The sequence below is a fragment of the Spermophilus citellus genome (genome assembly GCF_964194105.1).
Source record: "Spermophilus citellus genome assembly, chromosome: 12".
Taxonomy (NCBI): domain Eukaryota; kingdom Metazoa; phylum Chordata; class Mammalia; order Rodentia; family Sciuridae; genus Spermophilus; species Spermophilus citellus.
In genome coordinates this window covers 58,157,021-58,183,250 of record NC_138198.1, presented here as the reverse complement: position 1 = coordinate 58,183,250, position 26,230 = coordinate 58,157,021, and the positions used below count along the sequence as shown (strand labels likewise).

The following is a 26,230-nucleotide window of genomic DNA, read 5'->3' as shown; positions in this document are numbered from 1 at the left end:
GCCTGTTGGGCCTCCGTGCCAGTGCTTGTGCCCTGCCTCCTCCTCTGTGTTCACACCGCCCCCCACCCCACCCCCTGGAACATGCCTAGGGTCTCAGCAGCCTCGGGTCACAGGCAGCCTCAGGTCACAGGCAGCGTCTGGATTTTGTTCCCTTGGAGCCCTCCTCCCTGTCCAGCGGAGGCCCCTCCTTGCCCTCTGCCTGGTGCAGCCCACTGCTCCACATTTGTTTCCAGGTCTCATAACAGCAGATCCCAAGTCTGAAGGTGATCTGAAGGTCAGTGATACTGCTCTTCTCAATGCCTTCGTGTTGGTGGAAATGCGTGTCATATTTTCCTGTGACTTTCCATATTCGCTTTGCATACGTAAGCATTCACCTCTCTTAAAGGCATGAGCTGGTGACTCATTTCACTGGACAGCACAAGGAAGGCAGACAGACACTCAGTGTCCACTGGCCACAACCCCAGTCTTCCGATTCTCGGTTCAGCATTTCTCCTCCTAACATCAGAGAAGAAACTTGGTGGATCAATTTCTGTGGAACTGAATGGGAGACAGATCAACCCAATATGCAAAATAATGAAGAGGTCCCAGACCTGAAAGGAGCTTTGACATTTCCTCTGCTTTCTCGTCTAGCTTTCACCTACATTTATAATAACATACCTTCTAGCTGCCAATATATCTTCAGTTTTTAACTGCTTTAGTCAAATTGCAGACAGCTGCATTTGGACCGGATATGTGGTTTATTTACTAAAATATATTCATTAGCATGTTTTAGAAGTGATCACTACTTAGAGTTCTCCATAATATATCTGAAACTCCTGTAAAATGCTGGACTACCCCTGAACCTTAGATTTGTATAAGATCCTGACATCAATGAAAAGCCTTCTGATACCTCCTAGGCAGAAACAGCATATTTTATCTTAAATCATTGAGAGTACTTGGATGTATTGTAAGATGGTCAACAATACAAATAAGGAAACGACTAAACTTCCTCCCTTTCTTCCCTCCCTAGCTTGAAGGGAGCCGACGCTGGCAACGGGATCCGAGTGTTCGTGCCTGACATCGGGATGTTCATCGCCAGCCTGACTATCTGGCTTGTCTGCAGAAACATCGTTCAGAAACCAGTGACAGAAGAAGCAGCACAATATAACCTGGAGTTTGAAAATGAAGAACTGGTAAATCTGACTATGTGTGTCTTCCCTCCTGGGCCCCAGGGCCTTGCCCCTTGATAGTCGTGGCACTTTGATAGCTCCCTGTGCAGAGCTCAGTGCTGACAGAGCACATGGCAAAGCCCTTACAGTCCCTCACAAAGCCACCTGGGTGGCCCGCTGGGCACACCTCTCTTCCATAGCTGAGCCACATGGAGACAGGTGGGGATGTAAGTGCTCACCCTTCCTGAGGAGCTCAATGGGTAAGGCCAGCTCGAGACCCCCAGCTGTCATCTGACGCTAAGGCAGATGGTAACCTCATGAAGCTGCATTGGGTCCGCATGTTATGAGCTGCTGGGTCTGGAGGTCTTGGTATCTGGAGAAGCAGTAACACGGGTAGTTTCAGGAGGAAAAGATTCACTCCTCCTTGATGGGAAACTTCGCACCTTACCCTCCAAGACAGTTATGTTGACGCAGCATGTTGGTCAAATTACTTTAAAACATTCTGGAGGGGAAAAAAGATAAGTTTAGAGAAGCATGAGAATTGAAAAAAAGATAAGGTCGAGATAAAGAATGAACTGTAAGTGCTCATCTAGTGCCCAGGGCTCGGGGGTTGCTCCCGGACCAGGAAGTGTGCAGGAGTCTGTCAGCCGCCTCTCATGCTGTCCCCTGACCTGCTCCAGCAGGCGCTCCTGATGACTGCCTTGGCTCTGCAGGTTCAGGTGGCATCAATGTCAGAAGTCATTCATTTAGTAACAGAAAGATGAGATTTACGAATTTAAAAGTCACTCAAATATATTTGATTTGGACATTTGACACAAGATACAACTACCAAATGTTTTTTTTTTATTATTATTATTAGTTGTTCAAAACATTACATAGCTCTTGATATATCATATTTCATACATCTGATTCAAGTGGATTATGAACTCCCATTTTTACCCCGTATACAGATTGCAGAATCACATCGGTTACACATCCCCATTTTTACATACTGCCATACTAGTGTCTGTTGTATTTTAAGTTGAACTTGTAAAGCTGAACTTACTAATGTTGAGAATGGTCACCTCTGTGCCTCAAAGGAGGCTGACCAGAATGCAGCTGTCGCCCTAGCGCCCTGTGGTTGGAGATGTGCCTTCACACCGCGTGTCCTGTTCCCCCTTCAAAGGCAAGAAGGGCACAGGGTGCAGGAAACAGTATCAGCTGAGCTGCTGCTAGCAGTGTTTTGCATTTGAGGCTACAGCCCTGAAAACAGATAAAACTGTGGACATTATTTTTCTTCTTGTTCACCTCACAGTTTTACGACAGGGAATTTAAATTTTGAGTATCTGCTTTCATATTCTAATTCATATCCTAGTTTTATTTTATCATATTTAGAGTTTTGAAAAGATTCTGCTTAAATAATCATTACCAAAATTTGTCCCAAGTGTTGTGGATGGAAACCCATTAATTAGCTCAAGTTTTGTAAGCTCATGACATTTACATCATTATTATTTATAAGATGAGATTGTTTTTCGATTATCCTCTTATTGTGGATGGAGGTAGAGGATAACTAGTGACAACTGGGTGGACTTTGAAGTCAGAGATGGAAGTGAACGCTGTGTAGTTGGGAAGACTGTCCACACTCTTCACTAGACTGAGTTAATAAATAGGTCAGAGGCGCAGCTCAGAGGTGAACATGTGCTTAGCATGCATGAGGCCTAGGGATAAATCCCCTGCACCAAAAAACAAACCAAAACAAAAACCCCAAGGAATTAGTAGTGATGCATCACATAGCAGTCTTGAGTACAAAGTAAACATAAAATCCACGCGACGCCTGGGTGCCTGCTCATAAGTTGCTTCTTCCTCCCTTCCACGCCCTTCTCCAGCTTGAGGGGGAGCAATTTCAAAGCCAGGGTCCTCTCAGAATTCTAGACACTTATGTTGGACAGTGTGTTTGTGTTTCTCTCCCAGAGAACCCCTTCTCGCCACTCGTGACAGATAAACGTGAACAGACGGCGGAGGTTCTCATGAAAAGAGCTTGTGTCTGATGGTCAGGGTCTGACAGCTGGGGAAGTGTGATCATGGGCACCAGTTCTAAAATCATGCTTCTTTCTCCAGGACACTTCCTTTTCGTGTTTAGACTAGTGGGAGCTCTGTGCCATCTGAAATTTGTATAAGTTTCTAAGCCTTACACATCATGAACCCTGTAATTTAAAGATAATAATAGGGCTGGGGATGTGGCTCCAGCGGTAGCGCGCTCGCCTGGCATCCGTGCGGCCCGGGTTCGATCCTCAGCACCACATACCAACAAAGATGTTGTGTCCGCCAAATACTAAGAAATAAATATTAAAATTCTCTCTCTCTCTCTCTCTCTCTCTCTCTCTCTCTCTCTCTCCTCTCTCACTCTCTCTTAAAAAAAATATTTAAAAAAATAAATAAATAAATAAAAATTAAAAAAAAAATAAAGATAATAATATAAATTCTCCAAGTATCTCATTCCAGGCTTTGAAAATGCTAAACGTGATTGTCAGGTTGTTTCCCTTCTTGGTTGATTTACATATTAAGGTCCATTCTCTTAGCATCTTCCATCCGCAGGGATCCCAGGAGGAAGAGGGTGGTGGGTGACGCCTCCAAGTTCAGTCTACAAGGAAAGATTTCTTACTTTGGCAATCTGGGCTTCAGTCTGAAAGGAACAGGGTCACACAGCCAAAATCCGCAGCTGAATTTATTTTATTTTTGAAGGGCCCAACGTACTTCCTGCTGCTTATAAATCTTGGCTTTTGCTCTCCATAATGTTTGGGTTTTGAGGATACCAAAAGACTAGTGTTTGCTGGCATTGCTGCTTCTTTCATTTATCTCGATGGAGAAATGGCGAAGTCCATCTCCTGGTGCCAGGGAGAATTCTTCTCAAGTGCAGCATCCATTAAAGTAGCAACTAATCCCTGAGGAAGACTCATGGGTCTCTGTGGATTTGCTCTCTTAAGGTGTTAACATTCTGCCCACCAATGACCCCATCAAGGTTAACATGAGCCCTGTCTACCCAGTCACCAGAGCCAGACACCTGATATAACCCTGGCTTCCCTGGGCCCCTTGTACATCACATCAGCAAATCCTTTGTCTCCACCTCCAAGTACTGTCTGCACTCAGGACCCCCACTGCCATAGTTATCACCAGCAGCCACCAGCTCTCAACTAGACCCAGAAGAACCTCCAGATGGGGGTCCCGCTGCAGCTTCTGTTCTCACCCCATCTGTGGAGACGACACACAGCAGCTGTTCCTATAAAGCTGAGGATGAAATCATGGGGAAGATATTTCTTTGGATTTCCACTAAACCAGAATAAAATGCAGGCTCCCAATCCCAACATGGCTTTGCAGGGCCTGGCCATGCCCTGCCCTCTCCCTCCCCGACCATGCAGACAGGACCCTTCCTCCCCCTCTTCCCTCCCCCATGAGGCCTGCCCCAGCCACCTTCCAAAGTGGGCTTCCTGGGCAGGGCCTGCGTGTTTATGATCACAGCCTGTAGTGCTCGCCTGTGTTGCTCTGTTACTCATTTCTGGTTTCCCTCAGTGGCCACAGGCTCCAGGAGGGCAAGGCTCTGCCTGTCTGGACCTCTGTTGTAGCCCAGAATATGGCAGGATCCTGAGGACCACGAGCCTGGTGGTGCCTGTGCACTCTTTGGGCACTGACTGCATGCAATGGGTGCACAGGGCAGTCCATGCAGAAAACCAAAGGCAGCACAGGAGGGCAAGCCTTGGGCAGCACGGCTGCAGGGGTGAGTGTCCCCAACCCCAGAAGTCTCCATGGAGCCAGAGTGAAGCCACCAAACCACTCCCCGGCCAGTCTGTCCTCACTGGGCCTGAAGAAGAGGTGCTTGTTACATAAGGATACTTTTACTCCGTTCCTTTTCTCTGAGGTCCTACTGTGCACCAGATGGTCTAAATATCTAACAGCAGTTAGTTTTTGGTTTTGGTGTTTTGTTGTTGTTTTGGGGGGGTCATGTGGTCTTTGTTTGTTTTTTCTTTTTTTCCTTTTTGCTTTGCTTTGCTTACCAATAATATTTTTCTTCCTTATCATTTAATAATCCCGTCCATTTTAGGAATAATTGGAACAGGGCATCCAAAATTCCTGCAGTCAGGTGAGCTTAGGACCCGACATTTGCATTTTATAAAGCTAATATACTGGCATCCCCGAGCAATGGATGTGCCATGAAGAATTCTTTGTCTTTCCCTTGGACCCAGCACAGGGCCTGGAGCAGAGCCGGGCTCGGGAGCAGGTGCTGAATGGCGGGATGGATGGGGAAGGCAGTCAGGCTGCTGCTGATCCCTGCTCTGCTCAATCTTTTCACCTCAGTTTGTCATTGTTGTCTTGGGACTTTTTGTTTGTTTGTATTGCGTTGCTGGGGCTTGAGGGTCCACGCAAAGACTCCACCATGGAGCCACATCCCCAGCCCCCTTTGACACCTTCATAACAGAGACTTAGAGAGGTTGGTTTTCTTTGCATCTTGATCCATCACAAGTAATCCCATGGGTCCTGTGTCTTTCAGGAAGCTTTAGAGCACCAGCCAGGTTTGTGCCCCCCACTCCTAGAGAAAGTACCAGGCATGTCATCTAGAAGAGTCAAATTTAGCTGTTTCCTAGGAAATAAATGGTAGCACAGGGCTAGCACACCATGAGTGTGCATGTGTGTGTTCATATTCATGTGTGCATGTGTATGTATTATGTGTGCATGTGTGTGCATTGTGTGTACAATGTGTATGTGTGTGTGCATGTGTGTGCACTGTGTGTATGTGTGTGCATGTGTGTGCATTGTGTGTAGTGTGTGCTCATGTGCATGTGTGCATGTGTGTGCATTGTGTGTTCATGTGGGTTCGTGTGTGCATGTGTATGTCTGTGTGCATTTTTATGTATCTGCACATTATGGGCAAATGTGTGTGTATGTATATGCATGTTTGCATGCATGTGCGTGTGTGCATGTGTGCATTGTGTGTGCATGTGTGTGCATGTGTGAATGCTGCTTTGGTTTTATGCTTTTCTATTAGGTGATTTTCTTTTTAAATCTCAAAGCAAAACCCTTTAACGTGAATGGTCACTGTCACTTGGCTGGTCCCCTTTGCTGTTCATTTGCTTCTCACATGATGTTCAGATGACTCCTAAGGACAGGTGCCTTCTTACTTGGCCACCTAACTGGGGAGTTTTTAGACGTTCCTGCACAGGGCCAGAACAAGCCCAGGGAGAGGCCATTTGTGCTGGCACTGCCAAGTCCCCTGTGCTGTCCTGCCTGGTTCCTGGCCCCCAGCCTGTTGTTAAGCCCATTGCCCTCCAGGCGGTGGGAACCCACACATCCACATGCTCCCTGGGAGCGCTTTAAATTGCTATTGTGATTTTGGAGAACAATCTTCCCGAAGCCAGTCTAGCAGGGAATAAGCCCTCACATTAGGCTTGGTGACATTCACGATAGCCCACACCAGTCCACTTCCTCCTTTGCCTTCTCACCTCTAGGGGATGCTGGAGACAAAGTTTGTCCCTTACAGCATGTTTGCTCCCTGCCTCAGGCTCTCTGTAGGATCAGTTGTCAACATGTCACAATGCACATTGCATGAAAAACTAGTGACACTGCAGAAACACACTCCCTTTGCGTCTGACTTTAGACTCCTGGGTGTGACTTCAATAAATTCCTGTGGAAGTGTTTTAAAAACTGATTTCTCACCAAAAATAATAGGAACAAGATTCCATTGCCCAAAAGCCTGGTCTGGGGTCTGAGCTTGACTGGAAACCAACAAGTTTCCAAAGAGAAATGTCCTCAATATCTTTTCCAAAGAAAGGGGTCTGCAGAGATGTGACTCCAGCAGAATACCTTGGCATTGCGCCACCCCAGTGGGACCCAGTGCTGAAGCCACACCCCAGCGCCAGTGCCTACCACGTGTAGGGGCTCCACATGTGGTGGCTACAGCTCTGTGGGGTACCATGTTCTGTGCACCAAGACAAGGATTAGACACCTCTCACCCCAGGAGGCTGCCCACCCACCACAGCCCAGTCCCAGGGCTTCTAATCAGCTCCACACAGAGAAGACAGAAGCTGCCTGTGGGACCACACCTTCAGTCTGGGTTGGAATAAACCCTGAGGATCATCTGGGGACCACCAGGAGGTCAGGCTGCCAGGTTCAACCTTGGACTTACTAAATCAGAATTCTGAGGGTGAATTCAGGGCATGAGTGATTCTTAGGCTGCTACCGTTCACAATCACCTCAGTTCTTTGCTGTATTTTAATGGACAGACACTAGTTGCGTATTCATGGTGCACTGTGCTGTTTGGGTTCCTGTAGACACGTAGAATGACCAACTCAGGGTCTTCAGCACATTGATTTCCTCGAATACCTGCTATTTCTCTGTGTTGTGAGCATTTAAAATCCCTTTCACCTACCTGGGAGTACACCTGTTCTTCACCTGGTCAGCAGACCCTGCAGGAGGTCAACAGAGCCGTCCCTACACCCGGCCCTGGCCCCTTGCCACCCACCCCCACCCCGCAGCCCAGCTCTGCCTTGGCCCTGCTCTTGCAAGTTCAGGCCCCGTGGGGCCCCGTGGGCGTGGAAGCGGGTCTGTCTTCCTGGGCCTGGTTCACTTCACTTGGCCTCAGCTCCCTGGGTCCCTCCTTGCAGGTGTCAGGATTTCCTGTGGGAATCAGCATCTTTTAAAGAGGGAGGTAAAGGACTAAAACGTCTTTGAATGCGCATTAGGTTTTAACATGGACAGTGATTCTGTGGGATGTTTCAGTGGCTTGTTGTGCCCTGGAGGGCTCACTTTGTCTTCACCCAGACACCCCAGAACCAGGGGCTGGGGGGCTGTTTACAACTGCAGCTCTCTCAGCTCCCAGGCCAGGTGCAAGCTGGACTCTGCCTGTTGGTAAACAATCCAGAGGGAGCCCTGCCCTGCTGGCCCTGCCTAGGCTGCAGCAGATGACCAAGGGGACAAGCCTGCCTCTCAGGAGCCAGCCCTGCCAGCCGGGCCAGTGGGTTCGCAGCCCATCCTACCTCCCTTACCCACTTGGCTTAGCGGGCTCAGAAAGCATTTCCAGCTGAGGGCCCCAGGGGTTCTGGTGTAAAATGCTGCAGGGCCTCACGTGCAGCAGTGTGTTTATGACAGTCAGTAGCCGTCCTGCCTGGCGAGGTCAGGGGAGCCGTTTGTACAAGCTCGGAAAGGCTGCCGGGGCACATTGCCACTTGATTTAATCTACATCCGAAGCCATTGCATAATTGAATAGTAAGTCATCTGTCACGATCGTCACCGGTGCATTTCTGTGTCCCAGGCAGGCACGGGCCAAGCTCCTTCCTGGATGGATGGTTTTCGTGCCCACTCACTGAGAGTAAGGAGGGTAGGCCACGGATGCCCGCCTGTGCCAGGGTGACCTGAGGTGGCCTCAAGGGCTGTGCTGGAGGAGGACCCTGGTCTTCCTGTCCTTCAGGAGCTGGAATAGGCCGACAGGAAGGGGCCTGAGGCTGGGCCTGCAGCTAATCAAGGATGCCAGCCACGGTGTGTGAGCAAGCAAGGAGAACCATTGGGTTCTGTTCCCCAGGGGTCCCTGCCTTGATGCTGAGGCCAAGGGAGGGGCTGCAGGCAGACAGCAGCAGAGAGGTGACCATCTCTGTCCTCAGGTACTATCAGAGCCCCACATAAGACCCACTCACCCTCCGGGGAGTCCCAAACAGGCTGCCCCAAATGCTGCCAACTGCTGCTCTGGCTGCCTGCTGGACTCTGCCATCAGAGCACCTGGAGGGATCTGGGGTGGAATTCCCAGCAAGGGGTGTTGCCTCCAAGCCTCCAGCCTGCTTCCCCATCCTCTGCCACCAATAAAGACAAGCATAGGAACAACCTTTGTCCCCCTGCCCGTCTCTCTGACCCCCATGGCAGAGTCACTGCTACTCCTGCCGACTGGACCTCTAACACCTGTGCCACAGACACACCCCTCCCTCCTCCCCTGACCACAGCCATGGGCTGCCAGCTCTGTCTCCCCTCTGCTTATTCCCCAGCAGCTCAAGTGCATGCACATCAGAATTGCATGGGGAACTGGAGTAGGGTCTGCTTAAACTTTTTGGAGAGATTCCCTTTGGGAGGCAAAGGCTGGTTCTCCTCTAAGATTAGATAGTGAAACATGTTTGTTTGTTGATGGGGGTCATCAGAGAGAAATGGAGTGTGTTGTGATGCGGGACACAGGAGGAGTGGCTGAGCCATTCCTCTTCCTGCTGTCCTGAGCAGGTGAAATCCAGTCAAGTTTGCTGGAGCACTTGCAGCTTGCATTGCTACACGGCTTGCAGACAGGCCTCAGGAAAGCTTTTTGATGGGCTTGAGGCAGTTTGGTAATCTTCCCTCAGTAAAGTAGACGACAAGTTCATCCTCTGAGAACCAGAAGGCTGAAAACCTGATGGTGGTCCTTTAAGGGTGCAGAAGAGGCCATGGCCAGATCACCTGCCTTCCCTCTGAGCACATCCCAGAGCCTCGGGCCAGCTCTTCCCTCTGCCCAGAGTGACCTTTCCTGGGACTTGACCTCATGACATGTCACCTCCTCTAAGAGAGTCTCCCTGACCTCAGATCTAATGGAGCCACCCTTTCCGTCAGTCCTTCCCTATTTGATTCCTTACTGGAGATATTTAGATTGCTCATCATTTATGTGGCCACACAGTCACTGCTGTGTCTTTTACTAGAGTGATTCAGACACACCGGGCATTGTGTGGATAAAAACGTTGGAAGCATGAAACATTCTTTTTGCCTCAAAAAGTGTATACAAAAGCCATGTAAAGACCTGTTGTGCTTCGTCGTTTAGGGAATGACGATAGGGAAGTGTCTGTGTGCATCTAGCACAGACATGACTGTTTCCCATGTCTGATCTGCACTCAGCTGGGGGTGTGGCTGCACAGCCCTGGGACTGGCCTCACGCTGTGATAGCAGAGCAGGGTCCTCCATGCCCAGGGGCTCGAGAGGCCCACACAGCCCTGCTATGGGTAGGTGGGTGCACATGCGTGTGCATGTGCATGTGCATGTGTACGTGTGGGTGTAGAGAGGGGCTGTCTCTCTTCCCTGGCCTCCATCTCTGTGTCCTTGAGGCCTCAACTTCCTTCAGCTTGGCAGCAGTCCTATCCTACCTCCCCGACCCCAGTGAGCTCAGGCAAACAGGCGGCACCCTCACCAGCATCATCGGGAGACAGGACCATGACCCTGGGACTGCAAAGGCCAGGCTCTGCTTTTCACGGCTGACCTGGAGCTGACTAGCTCAGAGTGCCTGGCCCAGCCAAAGCTGTGAAGTCTGTCGACCTAGAGACAAATGCAAACAGTCTCATGATCTCAGAGTCCTCTGGTCCCAGGGTGATGGCTGTGTGTATGAGTCTTGTATGGATGAGGAAAAAAAATTCCTATTGTATCTTTTAAAATAAGACAAGCAAACCGGGTTTGCATCCCCAGTGGAAAGAGCACCTGTGTGTTCTGGAGGGAGTGTTTCCTGAGGGGCTCAATTGTCCAGGGTAGATCCGGGAGTTGGTCTCAAGACAGGGGCAACTGTGCACTTAGCCAAGTAGCCCGAGACCACGCCCCGGAAGTCCCGAAATAGTCAACGGACGTGGACTTCAGAAAGCGAAGGGACGCCCTGAGCCCTGGGGGGCCACCTCTGGGGTGAAGGATAGGTGGCCTGCTCAACCCTGGAGCACCCCGAGGGCACACCCAGTGAGCAGCATTGGCAGAGCCTGTCCGGGGACCTGATGGAGCGTCATTGCTGTTCAGCTGCCCCTGGGTCCTGCTGGCGATCTTTCTGCTCACCTCCTCAGGAAAGGCCAACAGTGGCATGGGTCACCACCATGCCTGGGCCACTGGGTGTCGCGCGCGGTGCTGCTGACTTGGGAAATGACCTCACTCACTGCCCCTTGCAGCAGGAGCCCCGCGGCATCTGGCCGGGCCTGCAACAGCTTCTGTGTCATTTCTTTAGGCTGCTGGGGAACAGGCGGACTCAGAAGATGCCCTGATGGACGGGGACGCAGACGGGGACGGCGCGGAGGGCGAGCTGGAGGAAAGCGCCAAGCTGAAGATGTTCCGCAGGGTGGCCTCGGTGGCCTCCAAACTCAAGGAGTTCATCGGCAACATGATAACCACCGCTGGCAAGGTCGTGGTCACCGTGCTGCTGGGGTCCTCCGGTGAGTGAGTCCTGACTGCGCCGCCCAGGGCGCTGTGGAGGAGGCGGTGCATTGCGGGAGGAGGCAGGTGTCGCAGGAGGCACTAATAACTGTCAGGCCTGGGAACCCAGCATGCGGACGGGCCACAGGAGAAAGTTGTGTTCTCTGTGGTTCTGGTCCTGACCTTGTGAGGGGTAGCGACAGTACACCCGTGACAGCCCTGTTAATACCCTTTTCCATATCTGAGTGACCTCATTTTCTGGGTGGAGGTCAGAATAATACCATTCCTCTTGCTCTGAGGGTGATCTGCTGCCCTGACCATCTGAGGGGACCCTGGCAGCCACCCTGGTGCCTCCTCGCATGTCTCTGGACGGAGTCATTTGAAATCTTAATTTAACTCTCAGGATACACTATTTTTCTTCAGAAGCTAGATGGTAATCTTCCAGAAGAGACTCACTTCCTTTCAATTTTGGCCATAGACGGCTTATTCTATGATGATGTTATCTCCATCTTCTCCCTCCTCCCATCCCACCGCCACCAGCCCAGGGAGCTTGCCACAGTGCCTGCACCCACACTTTCCAGAGGGAACACCGAAAATGGAGTACTTAAGTTTTAGTAGGGAAAAAAAAGATAGAAAAAGAAAGTAGAATTTCTCAAAAAATCAAACCCAGCATCTTAGTGAGCGCTCCTTTCACAATGCCCAATAAATTGTGTTGAACACAGCTGCCTGGTCTTCCACGCCCCCCTTACGGACAAGAAACTCCAAATCCTGGTGGCTGGACCAAGTTTTAGTGAGACGTGAGCTGCCACCAAAGGTCAGATCTTAGTTAACTTAACAATAAAGCAAATAAAATGGTGTTGGGAAGGTTGGACGGACAGACATGAGTGCCCCCAACATTTGGGAACAATGGAAACAGGGAAGCAAGCAAGTAAATATGCAGATTAATTCTGTTGGGGTGAAGGAGATGCTCACTGGCCTGTAATGCTGCAGGGAGGTCTTCTCCATCCTCTGGTCTTTCACTGCTTTTAAAAACTACCCCTTGAGGGTGATCTCTTCATGGTAAATACAGCACCTCTTCTGGTTATGTTAATTAAGTATGAGTAACCTCTCTAAAACGGGTCCCTGGCTAAGGGCAGGGGAAGGGAAAGAGGGTTTGCTGCCCCACGATGCTCTCCAGCCCTGCTGTTCCTGACCGTCTTCCTCTCCCCAGGTATGATGCTGCCGTCTTTGACCTCGGCTGTCTATTTCTTTGTATTTCTGGGTCTGTGCACCTGGTGGTCCTGGTGCCGGACGTTCGACCCATTGCTGTTCAGCTGCCTCTGTGTCCTGCTGGCGATTTTCACTGCTGGGCACCTGATTGGACTTTATTTATATCAGTTCCAGTTGTTTCAAGAAGCCCTTCCACCCAATGACTACTATGCAAGGTGAGAGGCACTGCTGGGAACCTATGGGAGAGAGCACCCTGTCCACCCTGTGATGGTGGTTGGGCTCTGTGAATTTCTAAGGGTTCTTCTGAATGAGGCCGACTGGTGTGTCAAGCAGAGATTTGATGGGGTGCAGAAACAGTCAGGCGCTTCAATTTTATTGGACAATACAGTGCTCTGATGGCAGGTGCTCACACAATGACTCAGGGTGACATTGCTGCTTGCTTGCTAATTGCAAAGGAAAAAATCACAATTGATGAACACAGTCAGCACTTTGGCTGCCAGTTGATAAAGACCAACATTACTAAAGACAAGAGAGCCATGGCTCTCCCATCTCCAGGGTGGTGCAGAACGTGGGTCCCCAGCACCCGCGGCCCCAGCCTTCAGACTACACTCCACAGCACAGGCATGCAAAGGAGGGAAAATGGTTCCAGTGGCTCCACCAGAAAAACCAGTCAGAGAACCCAGCCTGTGGGTGCCCCAGGGGAGTGGCCCAGTGTCTTCAAAAGTCAGCCTCGGCACAGAAAGGTGTGTGGAGAGAGCAGGAAGAGAGGAGTGGAGAGGTAAAGACCCCAGCAGACAGGAGGGATGCTCATCTCTCAGATCCTAGGACATCAAGCCTCAAGGCATTGTGGGCTGAGGGTGGACCTTGGGTGGGTGTTAGAGGACAGCTGGGAGTTACTGCCCACGTTTCAGGTGTGTGATGGCAGTGATGGTATTATGGGCACAGAGTGCATGCTATTGCTGTGGGAGCTGGTGGGGACTTAGGGATGGAGGGTCCTGATGCTGTATCTGAACAGTGCTGCTAACAGGCATCAATCAAATCCTAAAATCATTTAAACTCAGTTAAAATTAAAGTTAGTGCCCAGTACACAGGCATAGCTAACTCTAAATCCAGGTCGCACAATTGATTATGTCACAGTCCCCCAGGTGATAGGAGCAGGCCACAGAGGGCCCTTGCAGAGTCTCTTCATGAGGCAGGTATGTGATATTTATTTTTGGCAGGCAGGGGTAAATAAATGTCTGATTTCAGTACAGAATTTAGTTCTGTAATAATGGATCCTTGAGCTTCTTTAGTTTCTGGTTTATTGTATACATGTAGAAAAACAGTTCTGCACTGTTGAAAGGGCTGACTTTGGGGATGACTTAACTGGGAGCCTAAGTATCCTCTGGAAAGCAGCCAGTTTGGGTTTAATTCTTCCTGCTAGTTAAGGAGCTCTTCTTCCACCTAGTGGCTGAGAACAGGAACTACGACCACCTTGTAAAAGCTCTAGTAGGTCTGGCAAACTTCTGCTGGAAAGGGTGAGTTTGTATTTTAGGCTTTCAGGAGGTGGTCATAGTAGGAAAGCAGCCCAGACAAGATGTAACAGAGATGGGTGTCGGCACATGCCTGCTATCCCAGCTACCAGGACACTGTAGCAGGAGGATCACAAGTTCAAGGCCAGCCTCAGCAACTTAGCAAGGCTCTAAGCAACCTGATGAGACTTGTCTCAAAATAAAAAAATAAAAAGGGTCAGGGACATAGTTCAGTGGTAGAGTGTCTATGGTTTAAACCAAGAAAGAAAGAAAGAGAGGGAGGGAAGGAGGGAGGGAGGGAGACACTCCATGTCTGAATCCTCTGGAGTGTCTAGTGAGTGCTATTCCCTGGATCTTGTCCTCCTAGAGAGCAGTTGGAGGTGTGGGGCTGGCACCTCTCAGGGGAGTAGCTAGAGGCCCTGCCCTGGTTTTCCTTTCATCCAAAAAACATTTCCATTGTTTGTTCGTTTGGTTTTAATTAGCTACTGTGAATAGCACCAAATAAAGGAGGGGAGGGGAGGGGAGAAGGAAAAGGAAGGAAAGACAGACAAGAGGTTTAAAAGAACAAGCAGGTGCTAGACATGGTGCTGCTGGGTGCTCAGGAGGCTGAGGCACACAGATTGCAAGTTCAAAGCCAGCCTCAACAACTCAGCGAGGCACTAAGCAACTCAGTGAGACCCTGTCTCTAAATAAAATATAAAATAGGGATGGGGATGTTGCTCAGTGGTCATGTGCCCTGAGTTCAATCCCCAGTGCCAAAAAAAAAAAAAAAAAAAAAAGAAACAACTAACAGGTCCGTGTTCCAGTAAAACTTTGCTTATAAGCACTGAAATTTGAATGTCACGTTCTTTGCACATTTCATGAAATGAAACTTTTCTTTAGATTTTTCCAGCCATTTTTAGCTTTATAACCTTTACCAAAACCGGCAGGGGCCAGGCTTGGGCCAGAACCGCAGATTGCCATGCTGTGGGTGGATAACAACAACTCTTATAGTGTAATAATTGGCCACATTTGTTTTTCACTTGAATTGTCACAAACTCCAGGTTGTGATTTATTGAATATAGTTTTAGATGATCCCTTTAACAATTTAAGAGATTAATTACTATCACCTCTAGAGTAAGTCCTTAGACATTAGATTGCTTACCAGGATATGGAAACTTTGAGCTACATGATGCAGTATGTAAACTGCCTTGGTTTAGATACCTCACCATCCCATTGACCTGGATGTTGCATTTGATTCTTTTAAATCTTGGTAATTAGCATCTTTAAAACAATAGATTTTTACTAGGGCATTAGCCCCCATGTCTGAGTTGGAAGAAGACAAGCTGAAGACTAGGAGAAACAAATAGATAAAAGTCATCTTCCTGGGAACTGGTCACAGCCTTGTAACCAGAGAGGTGCAGTACGCACACCCAGCTCCTGGACACAGCCGCCTTTAGAACAGGGGGAGGTTCTGTGACCTTCTCAAGAGTTGTCAGATGGGCACTCTGGGGAGAACTAGTCTTATTTTTAGAAACATTGAATTGGTTTGGTTGTGCCATTACTGTGATGCATGTTTGTTGATTGTTTGAAAAAATAAAGAACACAGGAAACACTTCAAAAAAAAATTGATTCTAACTCCCAGAAATGATCTTGACTTTTTAGTTCCTGTTTTTCCAGTATTTTTCCTCAGCATATATATTTGTTTTTAAAACAAACCTGGAGGCCTGCTGTGCATGCTGCCCTGTATGTATCCTGTCCCTCTCCCTGAATCTGTGTGTCTTCTGGCCGTGATGCTGCCTTCTAGCACATGCTTCTCATGAGTGCAGCTTTGCCCTCATCAGGCCCCAACTTTCGATTCACTTTTGCTCTAGTGCATGATGTGGTGGTGAGCCCCACGTAATTTTAAATCTAAACAGCCCTTGGGACGAGTAGGCTGGAGCCATGCTGTGCTCTCTGGGCTGTGAGGGAGTCTGTGTGGGGTGTGCCTTGCTGGGGTCTGCGGGGGCCTGAGGTTGCCATGGTCCTGGGCCAACAGCACATTAATACACCAGGGGTCGGCAGTGCCCTCACCATGTGATGCTGCATTGAGTCCCGCACCTGTGCTTGGCACAGATCTGGGGTCCCATTTTCTGTAGGTAATCCTGTCTTTTCACCAAGTGACCCCCAGAAGACTATCTGCTTCCCTCCAGATGCATTCGCCATCACTTTTTTCCATGAGAGGACATAGAGAAGATGAGCAGGGCACACATGGACTTCAAGTTCACCTGGAACTTGATGGGGTGTTGGGTTTTTGAGGGGGGGATTTAGTGATTGCCTTCCATTGCTGCACCCAGGACAGCGAGACTGCATTTAAAAAAAAAAACAGTGTCAGGACTTGTGATTTGACATTATGAATGTCCCCACGGACAAGCTCACACACTGTGCCTGAAAGTATGGTTGTTCTTCCCAAATCTGAAGTGCTATAGTGATCACACTTTGGAGATTCATCCGGCAGAATAAAGCTTTAACGTGAATCTGTGTAACTAAATATGAGACCCACTAACAACAGCCTGTTTAATAGAATAGAGCCCTGTTAAGAATGTTATGCTGGCAGCATCCCTAAGAAAAGGGACGAGCTGAACAAAGTTCGCCTTACTTCATGCAGAGCCAGTCCATGCAAAGGGAGTGTATCTTATAGAAATTTTTGCAGACAGTAAGCACTTCACGCTTTGAAAGGAGTGCAGAAGTAGAATTCCACCTGTGGGGCAGAGGCTCACAGGCCTTGGTCACCCGTGGGCCTGGGGATGCTCCCCCACTGCACCTGTAAGGAGATCAGACCTGTGAGTCCGGGAGCACTGCACAGCTTCTCTACTGTGGGCCTTTCATTTAAAGTGCAGCCGGTACACTTGGTAGGGGACAGGGACAGAGGTGGGAAACTGGCCTGGGCCATGTGGTCAAGAATGCTGTCTCTTGCAATAAACTGCATGAAGTCTTTACACACTGGAGACTTTTATTAAAAGTCAGTTACAAGTCTGGCATTCGGTCTTTGACTGTGTTTCCTTGTGAGACAGACACCTAAGATAGTTCTGAGGGGAACTTGCTTAAGAACAATCTTGCGGGCTGGAGATATGGCTCAAGTGGTAGTGCGCTCTGCTGGTATGTGTGCGGCCCGGGGTTCGATCCTCAGCACCACATACAAACAAAGATGTTGTATCCGCCGAGAACTAAAAAATAAATATTAAAAAAATTCTCTCTCTCTCTCTCTCTCTCTCTCTTAAAAAAAAGGAAAACACATATAATTGCAAAAACAAGTTCAGAAATAATTAGATGTTAAATAAACTTAAAAAAAAAAAAAAGAACAATATTGCTTTTTCCTGAGATAGGTCAGGCTCTGAAGTAGGTGTCTGTGGTGGGCCCAGCAGGAGGCCAAAACAGATGCCTGGCATCCTGTGCCTGTCACCAGTGTGGACCCTGGTCCCAGTTGTCTGGTGTCTCTCCATCCCACTTCATTTTGCCCATGTGGAACCCTGAGACAGGCAGTGATGACAGTAACTTAGGTCCTCTCTGCTGCTCCTCAACTGGCTTTCTTTCCAACCACTGTACTTTCTCTAGATTTCCAAGCACTGAACCTTTTCTCAAATTCAGTTGTTTGGTTTGCTGCCTCTTTTTTTTTTTTTTTTTAATACATGACAATAGTGGAATGCATTATGCTCATTATTCCCCATATACAGCACAATTTTTTGTAACTTAATTTGGCGTGATCATGCTGCCTTATTTTATAAACCTAAATTGTGAAACTGGAAAAGGAAAGGTGGGAAAGGAATGGGAATCAGTCTATGTTCGTTCTCATGAAAACGGCACTCTCTAGATGAGTATCCACCCATTTGTGCTGTGACCCTTTTTTATATGCCGTTTCCATATATCATAATGATTAGAAAGTGAATCATGTTTAATGAAGGAAAAGCTCATGTGGACATGTGAAAACAATGTAAAAACAATAATAATAATAATAATAAACACATGGCATAGCCTGGGATGGCTGCCTTTTGAGTTTAATTACTCAATAACAAATGAGGAGAAAGATGAAAAGCAAACATTAAAAGTGCAATGTCGGTCATTATATTTATACTATTTTTATAATAGTCATAAAACGTCCATTACACATACAGGGAGCAAAGGTCTAAGGAAGGGCTTCGGCCAGCTGGTCTGGCAGGGCCCAGGCAGTATGCAAGCAGTTAGGCCATCAGGCCACCTGGTATTTGCACTTCTGCAGTGCCCCCAGGATTACTGTGGAGTTGTTAGGGAAAGCTTGGTGCTCGTCCACAATGCCAATCCAATAACAAGGACATGGTTTTGAGAAAGAGGAAGAAGAGCTCTATTGCTTTGCTAGCAAAGGAGAAGTACAGGGGACTCCTGTCCCAGAGGTTGTGACTCTGCCATCAGCAGGAACAGGGGGCTTTTAAAGAGGTGATTCAAAGGCTACCCATTCCAGGTGTTCTCTGTTGGAGCTGTCATTCACTTGTTAATGTGGGAGACAGTCATTTCTGAGATCTTCTGGTACCATCTCCAAAGTCTGGATTACTTCTTTCCTATGGTGGGTGTGTGCTCCAGGACAGATAACTCTGCCTGGGATGGGGGAAGAAAGGTAATCCTGTTTCCCCTGAGATTAGGGAGGGGAGAGATTAGGGAGGAACAAGGAGAGAGGAAGAGAAAGAAGCAGGTCCCTTTAAAAAATAAGTTGCAGTGGCAGAGCAGCCAGGGCTGACTGAAAGCATAAAGTGGACACTGTTACAGAGTGCCCCTCTCACTGAGGGGCCTGGGGTTTAGTAAGCAGAAACTCCACAGAAAGAATAAATTGGATACTCTTTGGCCAGAATTGCACCTGGAGGCCTGGGGGCTGTAGGGGAGGAGGGTCAGGAAGGGGGGCTGTACAACCTGTCATTTTAATGCTAAAGCATGCAAACTAACCCAAGTTAACACCCATCTTCCCCTTTGTGACTAGGTGGCCCTGGAAGTGGTTCATGCATAAGATGATTTAATTTGTAAAGTTGGTAGGTGACAAGTTGGTGAGCAAACTCTGGTTTTCATTTTGAAAAGATTCTGAATGACAAGTGACTAACTAGCCTAGAGGCTCCTACCAACTTCATTTGCACTCACCTGAAAGGTGGGGAAAATGAGCTGAAAGATACCTTGATGGATTTACACAGACACAGAACTCAGACACCCAGACCCCTGAGTCCACCTGGACATATGCACGACTGTGATCACTTGGGGGCAGACGTGCCATGGTGTGGATCCAAGATCCCAGTGCAGTGGGGCATCCTACCCAGTTGTGACACCCGGCCTTAGGTTCAGAAGAAACTGGGGCTTCTGACCACAGAGGTCCTTTGCAGGGGATATTGATCCAGAAGAGGGACTGGTCTTTCCCTTCTCACCTTCCAGAAGGTCAGCCTGGATCTCAGTGTTGGAAATCAGACTTCCTGCCTCCACCTGCTGAGGCCTCTCAGCAGAAAGGCCTCCCTTCGCTTCTCAGGGAGACGACCTCTTGTTCTCAGTGGGGACCTAGAGTGGCCCTTGGTGGATCAGACTGTGTGGCTCATTCTACAGGGTCCAGGGCTAAGATAGAGCTCACTGCCATCAGGAGACAAATGACTTCCAGTCCTTTGCCCTCAGGAGTCAAATGACTTCTGGGACTTTCCAGGAAATTGAGGCAGCATGAAGGCCCCTTCAAACCCTGATTCTTGCTATCAAGTCAGAAAGATTTTAGACATGTCACTCAGAGTAACAGGAATGAGTTTATTAAAGAGACGAGAGGGACAGTGGGCCTCTCCTGACACTGTGGTTTTATTGGGGATCCCAGAGAAGTTTCCAGAGAGTCCCACCCAGGTCTACCTCTTGACCTTTGACTGACAGCAGAATGACGGACTTTCAAGTCCCCACTGCCATGCCAATTCTAGGTTGCTTTGGCTCATGCTGACAGGTTCTAATTGGATTATCAACCTCAAATTCTTGCAGATTTTATTGTTAGGAGAAATTATCCTTATCTCCCTGAGTTCCAAGATCTGGTCTCTGGAAGGGGTCACAAAAGTCTCCCCTTCAGGGTTCCTCTTACCAACATTATTTTGGGCCTGCATTTCTCTGGCAGATAACAGGTAGTTTGCTAAGAAATGATTCATAGCCTGTCCACTTAAGCCAGATAGGCTGTAGGTAAATTGCTTCTTGGAAAAGAAAGCATGTGGGGGCCAGCACAGTGGGCCCACTTTATAGAATTATTCCTTTAACCTCATGTTCCCGCCACTCCCATCTGTGGGTCTGCTATCAAGAGGATCATCTTTTGCTCCAGAGCACATTCTCTGGAGCTCGGGAATCTCACCTCTTGCCCTGTTGCTGCCCAGGTGGAGCACACCTGCCAAACCCTTATTTACCACACTCCATGCCTCAGTTTGATGATTTATAATCTAGGAATGGAAACCATGCCTGGCCGGGAGTGGGCGTGCTGTGTTGAACAGAGCAACGTAGGCTGCCGAGTGCTTGGCAGCCCAGGAAAAAGGTCTCATTTCCCCTGTTGCATTCAGCTGGGGTGTTTACTATCCACCCTTGATTCTGCAGTTCTGACAGTTGATTCTAGCCTTATCACCCATCACCTGTAGATCCCTGAGCACATAAAGCTGTTCCTTCCTTCACAGGAAGTGTCCTCTTCTGCTCACACATCTCTCTGGCCTCTACGTTTCCCTCAAAAGCAAGCCCAGGCACTTCCTTCTGGAACCTTCCCTGCTCCTTCTGTGAAGAACAGGAGTTACCTTGTAGAAATTGCCCTCTGCACACTTGCTGCCCCAGTCCATAGTTCACATGTGTGTCCGCTTCAGGAGGTCCTGGTGCTCAGGGCTGTGAAGGCCTGTTGGGCTTGGTCCTCTCAGGATTTAGCAAGCTGCGTGCACAAAGGGCTCCCAGGAATACCTGTTCAAGGTTGTTTTCTGTCTCCATTTCCTAGAACTCTTGTAGTTTAGCTCCTTGACATGAAAACAATGTAAAATCTATTTTTTCCTGAACTGCTGATGGTCCACAGTTTAAAAAGTATGGAAGACTGCAGTCCACAAAGACCAGGGTCCATTTGTGTACACCCACTGACTCCCACTGCCACACTGTGGACCATGTCCACCATAACTGAATGTCAAGTTCAGCTAGGATTTAAACAAGGCTGTGGTATAGATAGCCATGGCCCCCACATTGCAGTAATGGCAAATATTTAGCTTTGGCCTCATAAAAGTGATGGTTTTAAATTTATTTATTTGTGTAGAAAGTTAAAGAATAGTTTTTTCCCTGTTGTATTCAGAAAGGGAGAGAGAGAGACAGGGACTCCAGACAGGCACAGAGTAGGATCGACCTTCAGACAAAGGAGTTTATTAGAGCCCATAGCACCAGCAGGGTCTGTAGTAAATCTTCAACCTGCCAGGGAAAGTAAAAATGTGTTTTTTTTTTTTTTTGTGTGTGTGTGTGTGTGTGTGTGTGAACTTCTATTTTTCCACATTTTTAATTGGTGTATTATAGTTGTAAGTAATCCTGGGATTTGTTGTTATATATTTGTACATGTGCACAATGTAACAATATAATTTGTCCAATAACACTCCTCAACACTTTCCCCTTCTTTGTTTCATCTGATTCATTTTGATATGAAATCTGCTTGTCACATATGAGAGTAGCTACCCCTGCTTGTTTGGGGCCTCCATTTACATACTATGTCAGTTTTTATTCTTGCACTTTCAGCCTATGGCTGTCTTTTCCCAAATGGTAAGTCTCCTGAAAACAACATAGAGTTGGATTTGGTTTTTTAATCTATTCTGCCAGCTTATGTCTTTTAATTGGGGAGTTGAGACTATTTGCATTCAATGTTATTATAAAGATGTTTATTAATTCCTGCCATTTTTATTTATTTGTCATATATAATTTGCTCCTGTTCCTCATTTGCTGAGCTACTCTTCAAATTAGACTTGTTCATTTGTGAGCTTTGGGGTTTGTTTTTTATTTCTTTTGTGTGTATTTCTTTAAGATCTGTAGTGCTGGCTCAGTAGTCATGAATTCTTTTAGTTTCTGAGTATTTTGGAAGGTTTTTATTTCATATTATATTTTGAAAGGTAGCTGTGCTGGATACAGCACTCTTAGTTAACAGTTATTTTCTTTCAGGACTTGGAACACATTATTATAACCCCTCCTGGCTTTTAGAGATTGTAGTGAGGAATTGGAACTGAATCTGACTCTAAATGTGGCCTGATGTTTTTCTCTTGAGGCTTTTAAAATTCTGTCATTGTTAAGTATGTCAGGCATTTGATGTGTCATGGAGAAGTTCTTTAATGATCTCGTCTATTTGGGGTTCTGAATGCCTCCTGAATCTAGATGTCCATCTCATTCTCAGGGTGTGGAAAACTTTCTTTTATTATTTCCCTGAAATGGCTATTCATTCTATTACCCTTTTTAATTCCAATGATTTACAAATTTGGTCTCTAAATGCCTCGGGGTTCTTATGTATTCTGATCATGATTACTTATTTTCTGTAGTTCTGTTTGGATGTTCAAGGCCAGCCACTGTGTCTTCCAGCTCTGAGACTCTGTCTTCATCTTGGTCTGCTCTATTAGAAAGATTTTCAACTGAACTTTTTGATTTATGGTATCTTTCAATTCCAAGATTTCTGTCTGGTTCTTTTTCTATCTCTTTTTTAAATTTATCATTCATATCATGTATTGACTTCTGTAATTCATTCAGTTGTTTTTCTGTGTTCTCTTGGAATTCATTGATCACTTTTATAATCATTCTTTTGCATTCTTTATTTGCATTTCATTTGCTTCAGAATGTTTGGGGTCATTTGCTGGTCAATTATGAACTTTAGGAGGTATCATGTTACCTTGTTTTTTTAAGTTTCTTATATCCCTGTGTTGGGTTTGATGCATCAGTTGAGAGGAATTCCTCTGCCACTCTTAAGTGTTGGCCTTTTTGGGTCACAGCCTTCTCTGGCTAACATGTCCTAGAGAAATCTAGATTGAGACCCCTGGCTGGTGTGGTATCCTAGCCCTTGTGCTAATTCTTTCTGTTTTTGCTGTAGTCCATGAGGGGGACCTGAGGGCTCACACCTAGTCATTCCTACTTGGGTCTAGCTGTTAGTTTGGGGTTTTGTCTTTTCTGATTTTTGTATTAAAATTTAGTTGATGTTTGAGTGTCATTAATGTGTGTGTAGAGCAAGGTGTGCTGTCCTTTGGCTGAGTTTAGTTCAGCAATGGTCTCTACCCTGTGGACACATGGTGTCCCCATAGGTTCCCAGCAGGTTTCAGAGGTTCAGTTCACATTAGACTGGTTTTATGACTCTGGACCCTCGGTGACATAGAACTTTGTGTGGAGGAAAGCAGCTCAGGAAATGGCAACAGGAAGTAGCAAAAGGTCTTTTTTTAAGGTCCCTGAGGGAGAGATGGTGTTACATCACAGGAAAAAAGGTCCCACATTGATTGACGTTAAGAAATTAAACTATGCATTCAGCAGTTTGGGCTGAGGCAGGACCTTGGGTGGAAAGAGAGGAAACTCACAGAACAATTGACCTGGTTATTATGTGACCTTTGGTACATGACATTCTCCAGGGCTTAAAATAAATACAATTAAGTAATAAGTAGCTCTTAATTTTAAAGAAATTAGAGATTTCAGTTCACATTCAGTATGTTGTTCATGAAAGAAAAGTGACCACAACACTTGGAGCAACCAAGAGATCTTTATTGAGGCAGTGTCTGATTGACAGGGAAGGAAGAGAAAAAAGAGAGGGAGAAAGAGAAAAAGAGAAAGAGAGAGAGAGATCCAGCAGGAGAGAGTTTTTATAGCCAAAATCTAATGGAGTCTCTGGGTCTGCAAGCTGCCTTGTAGGCATACAGTGATTGGATCATATAGTAGTTGCTAAGGATGTCATCTTCCACCTTCAGGCAGACCAGGCAAGGGCCAGATGTGGGTTTCTGTTACACCAGATGGGTTGGGGTTGAGTGTCCAGCCCACCCTGCTGCTAACATTTGTTCAGCCTGCCCTGCAGCTAACAGTTCAGAAGCCTGGTCTTATTATTGAGACCAGGGGCAACGTTTCTTAGTTTGGAAGCTGGTCTTGAACATGGGCTCTGGGCCTGCTACAGTGTGTGGGAGGTGCATCTTCAGTGCTCAAGGGTCAGACCAGTGCCTGGTAGTTAGAAGGCAGTCAAGAAATATTAGCTCCATTTTTCTTCTACCATTTTTTTTCTTTTTTGTGCATATGTAAAATATATACATATGATTTTTTAATTAAATAAATGTTTAGAAGTGAAGGCTAGTAAATAATATATGTATGGACTGATTCCCAATTTATGTGGCAGCTAGTAGTTTAGTAAACTCTGAACCAACACAATAACTCTAACTTCATTTTCTCTGAAAAGTCTCAATACTGTCGTTGTACTACTGATGTACAAAATTTTTCTGGCTTCTGGAAAAGATTAGAACTACTTAATTTCTTTCCTTGGTATTCTTCCTATGAGGCAAAACATATTCCTTAAACAAAATTAAGTTGAAGTTGTATGTATTTTGAATGCACACACATAAATGAGGATAAGGATAGTAACGATACCTTTTCCATAAGTTTATCATCAACATTAAAGGGTTAATATTTGTAAAACAGTGCCTGCAAATAATAAGAACTGCAAAGAGGTGCTTGTCAAATAAATTTTAAACTGATTAAATAAGTTGTCCTAATAATTAATTAGGTTTTCAGCATTTGATTAGCGCTTGAATTACAATATGTGAGAATAGTCTTATCACTTATCTTCTACTTAAACTCTAATTCAAACATGAGTTTTGGTTTCAGGGAATATGATTTTAGATGCTTATTACTTGAATTATAAGTTACTTTGGTTTCTAGGTCAGTTACTTTACCTGAGGCACTTTTCTGGCACATTTTACTTCTTATTAAATTCTCCAAATTCTATGAGGGAGGTGCCGCATGGTGCTTTTCAAGCCCATTATTCAAAGGCAAAACAGAAACTTATGAAGGTCAAGCAGCATGTTTACTGAATGATGGAAACAAGGTCTAAACCCAAGTCTTGTTCCTCATCTTGTGCCTTTGCTGGCTATATGGAGCATAACTGCTTTCCTGACATAGTGTGTCCTGTGCTAATCTGCTTCCACTGCCTTTCTAGAATGTTCAGAATCCCTCCTCACCCCACCTGGTTCCAAGTGACTTGAAGGAATGGGCCTTTGCATTTTCCAACATAAGGTGCAGAGGTCAGTAATTCAAGCCCGGATGAAGTGCCTTACAGCAATGGTGTCAGGAGGCAACTTACGGGCAGGCCTAGTGCATGTGGACTGAGCTAATCTTTTTGAAGGGCATCTGGCACCTACCGCTGCTAGAGGAGTCTCCTGGGGTCTTGAGGTCCAGAACTGCATCTAATTTATCTTTGTGTTTCCTCGGCATGTTGCCATGTCAAGCTTGCTACAGGCTCCAGTGAATGTTTGCTAAGAAAACAAGCTTTCAAAATGTGAAGGGGATGAAAGATTCATCACCGTTCACGGTACATTTTTTTCTAAATTTGCTCCAAATGATAGATGTTAATGGACGTACCACAAACAGTGTCTGGGTGGTACACTGAGGTTCTTTCAACATTAAACACGAATAGTAGATTAGCAATGATAGAATTTCTTGTGGTAGTACCATTGACTATACCTCAAGTTAAGATAACAGAGTATGAACAACTAAATCTACGTAGATCATTGGAGAAAGGGCCTTTTAGGACAAATGACTACTAGCCATCAACTTTTCACTGGAGAGCGTGATCAGCTTGTTTGTTGGAGTTTGGATCCTTGTCTGAGTTCTGGATTTTAATTGATCACAGCAGCACCTCATTAGTTCTCCAGTTCTATTGTAGATGAGCCAATTGGCTGCGCTGTGAAGTGTTGTAAGAATAAATACACTGGAGTCCCTTGGCCCAACCCTCTGTGGATGGCTCAAGTTCAGAATGTTGCAAGGGAGAAACTGCTGCGGCTGCATGTGAGTTCCAAGCCGCGGTGGCTCGGGGGTGAGGGATCGGCTTTGAACACAGGAACTGTCCTGCTCTACCTTTTCCCTGCAGAAAGGAGGGTTTCTGTTCTGAGACTTTGGGAAATGTCTTCATAAACTTCCCAGTCATTAGCATCCTGCTTTCCCTAACAGCTTTATGAGGTCTAACTGATATGCAATCAGCTACACATATTTAAGTGCACAATTTGATAAGTTTTGACCCAAACAGTC

General features: G+C 46.7%; 1 protein-coding gene across 1 annotated transcript in view; it reads left to right on the top strand.

Moving 5' to 3' along the window:
• LOC308632044 (piezo-type mechanosensitive ion channel component 2-like) overlaps positions 1 to 26,230 on the top strand; it is a gene marked incomplete at both ends in the record, with an annotated part of 215,161 nt that overhangs the window by 101,765 nt on the left and 87,166 nt on the right. Inside the window, 3 exon segments of the mRNA XM_081263701.1 lie at positions 1,010 to 1,172; positions 11,092 to 11,296; positions 12,487 to 12,700. Coding sequence (XP_081119827.1) covers positions 1,010 to 1,172; positions 11,092 to 11,296; positions 12,487 to 12,700 — 582 coding nt within the window.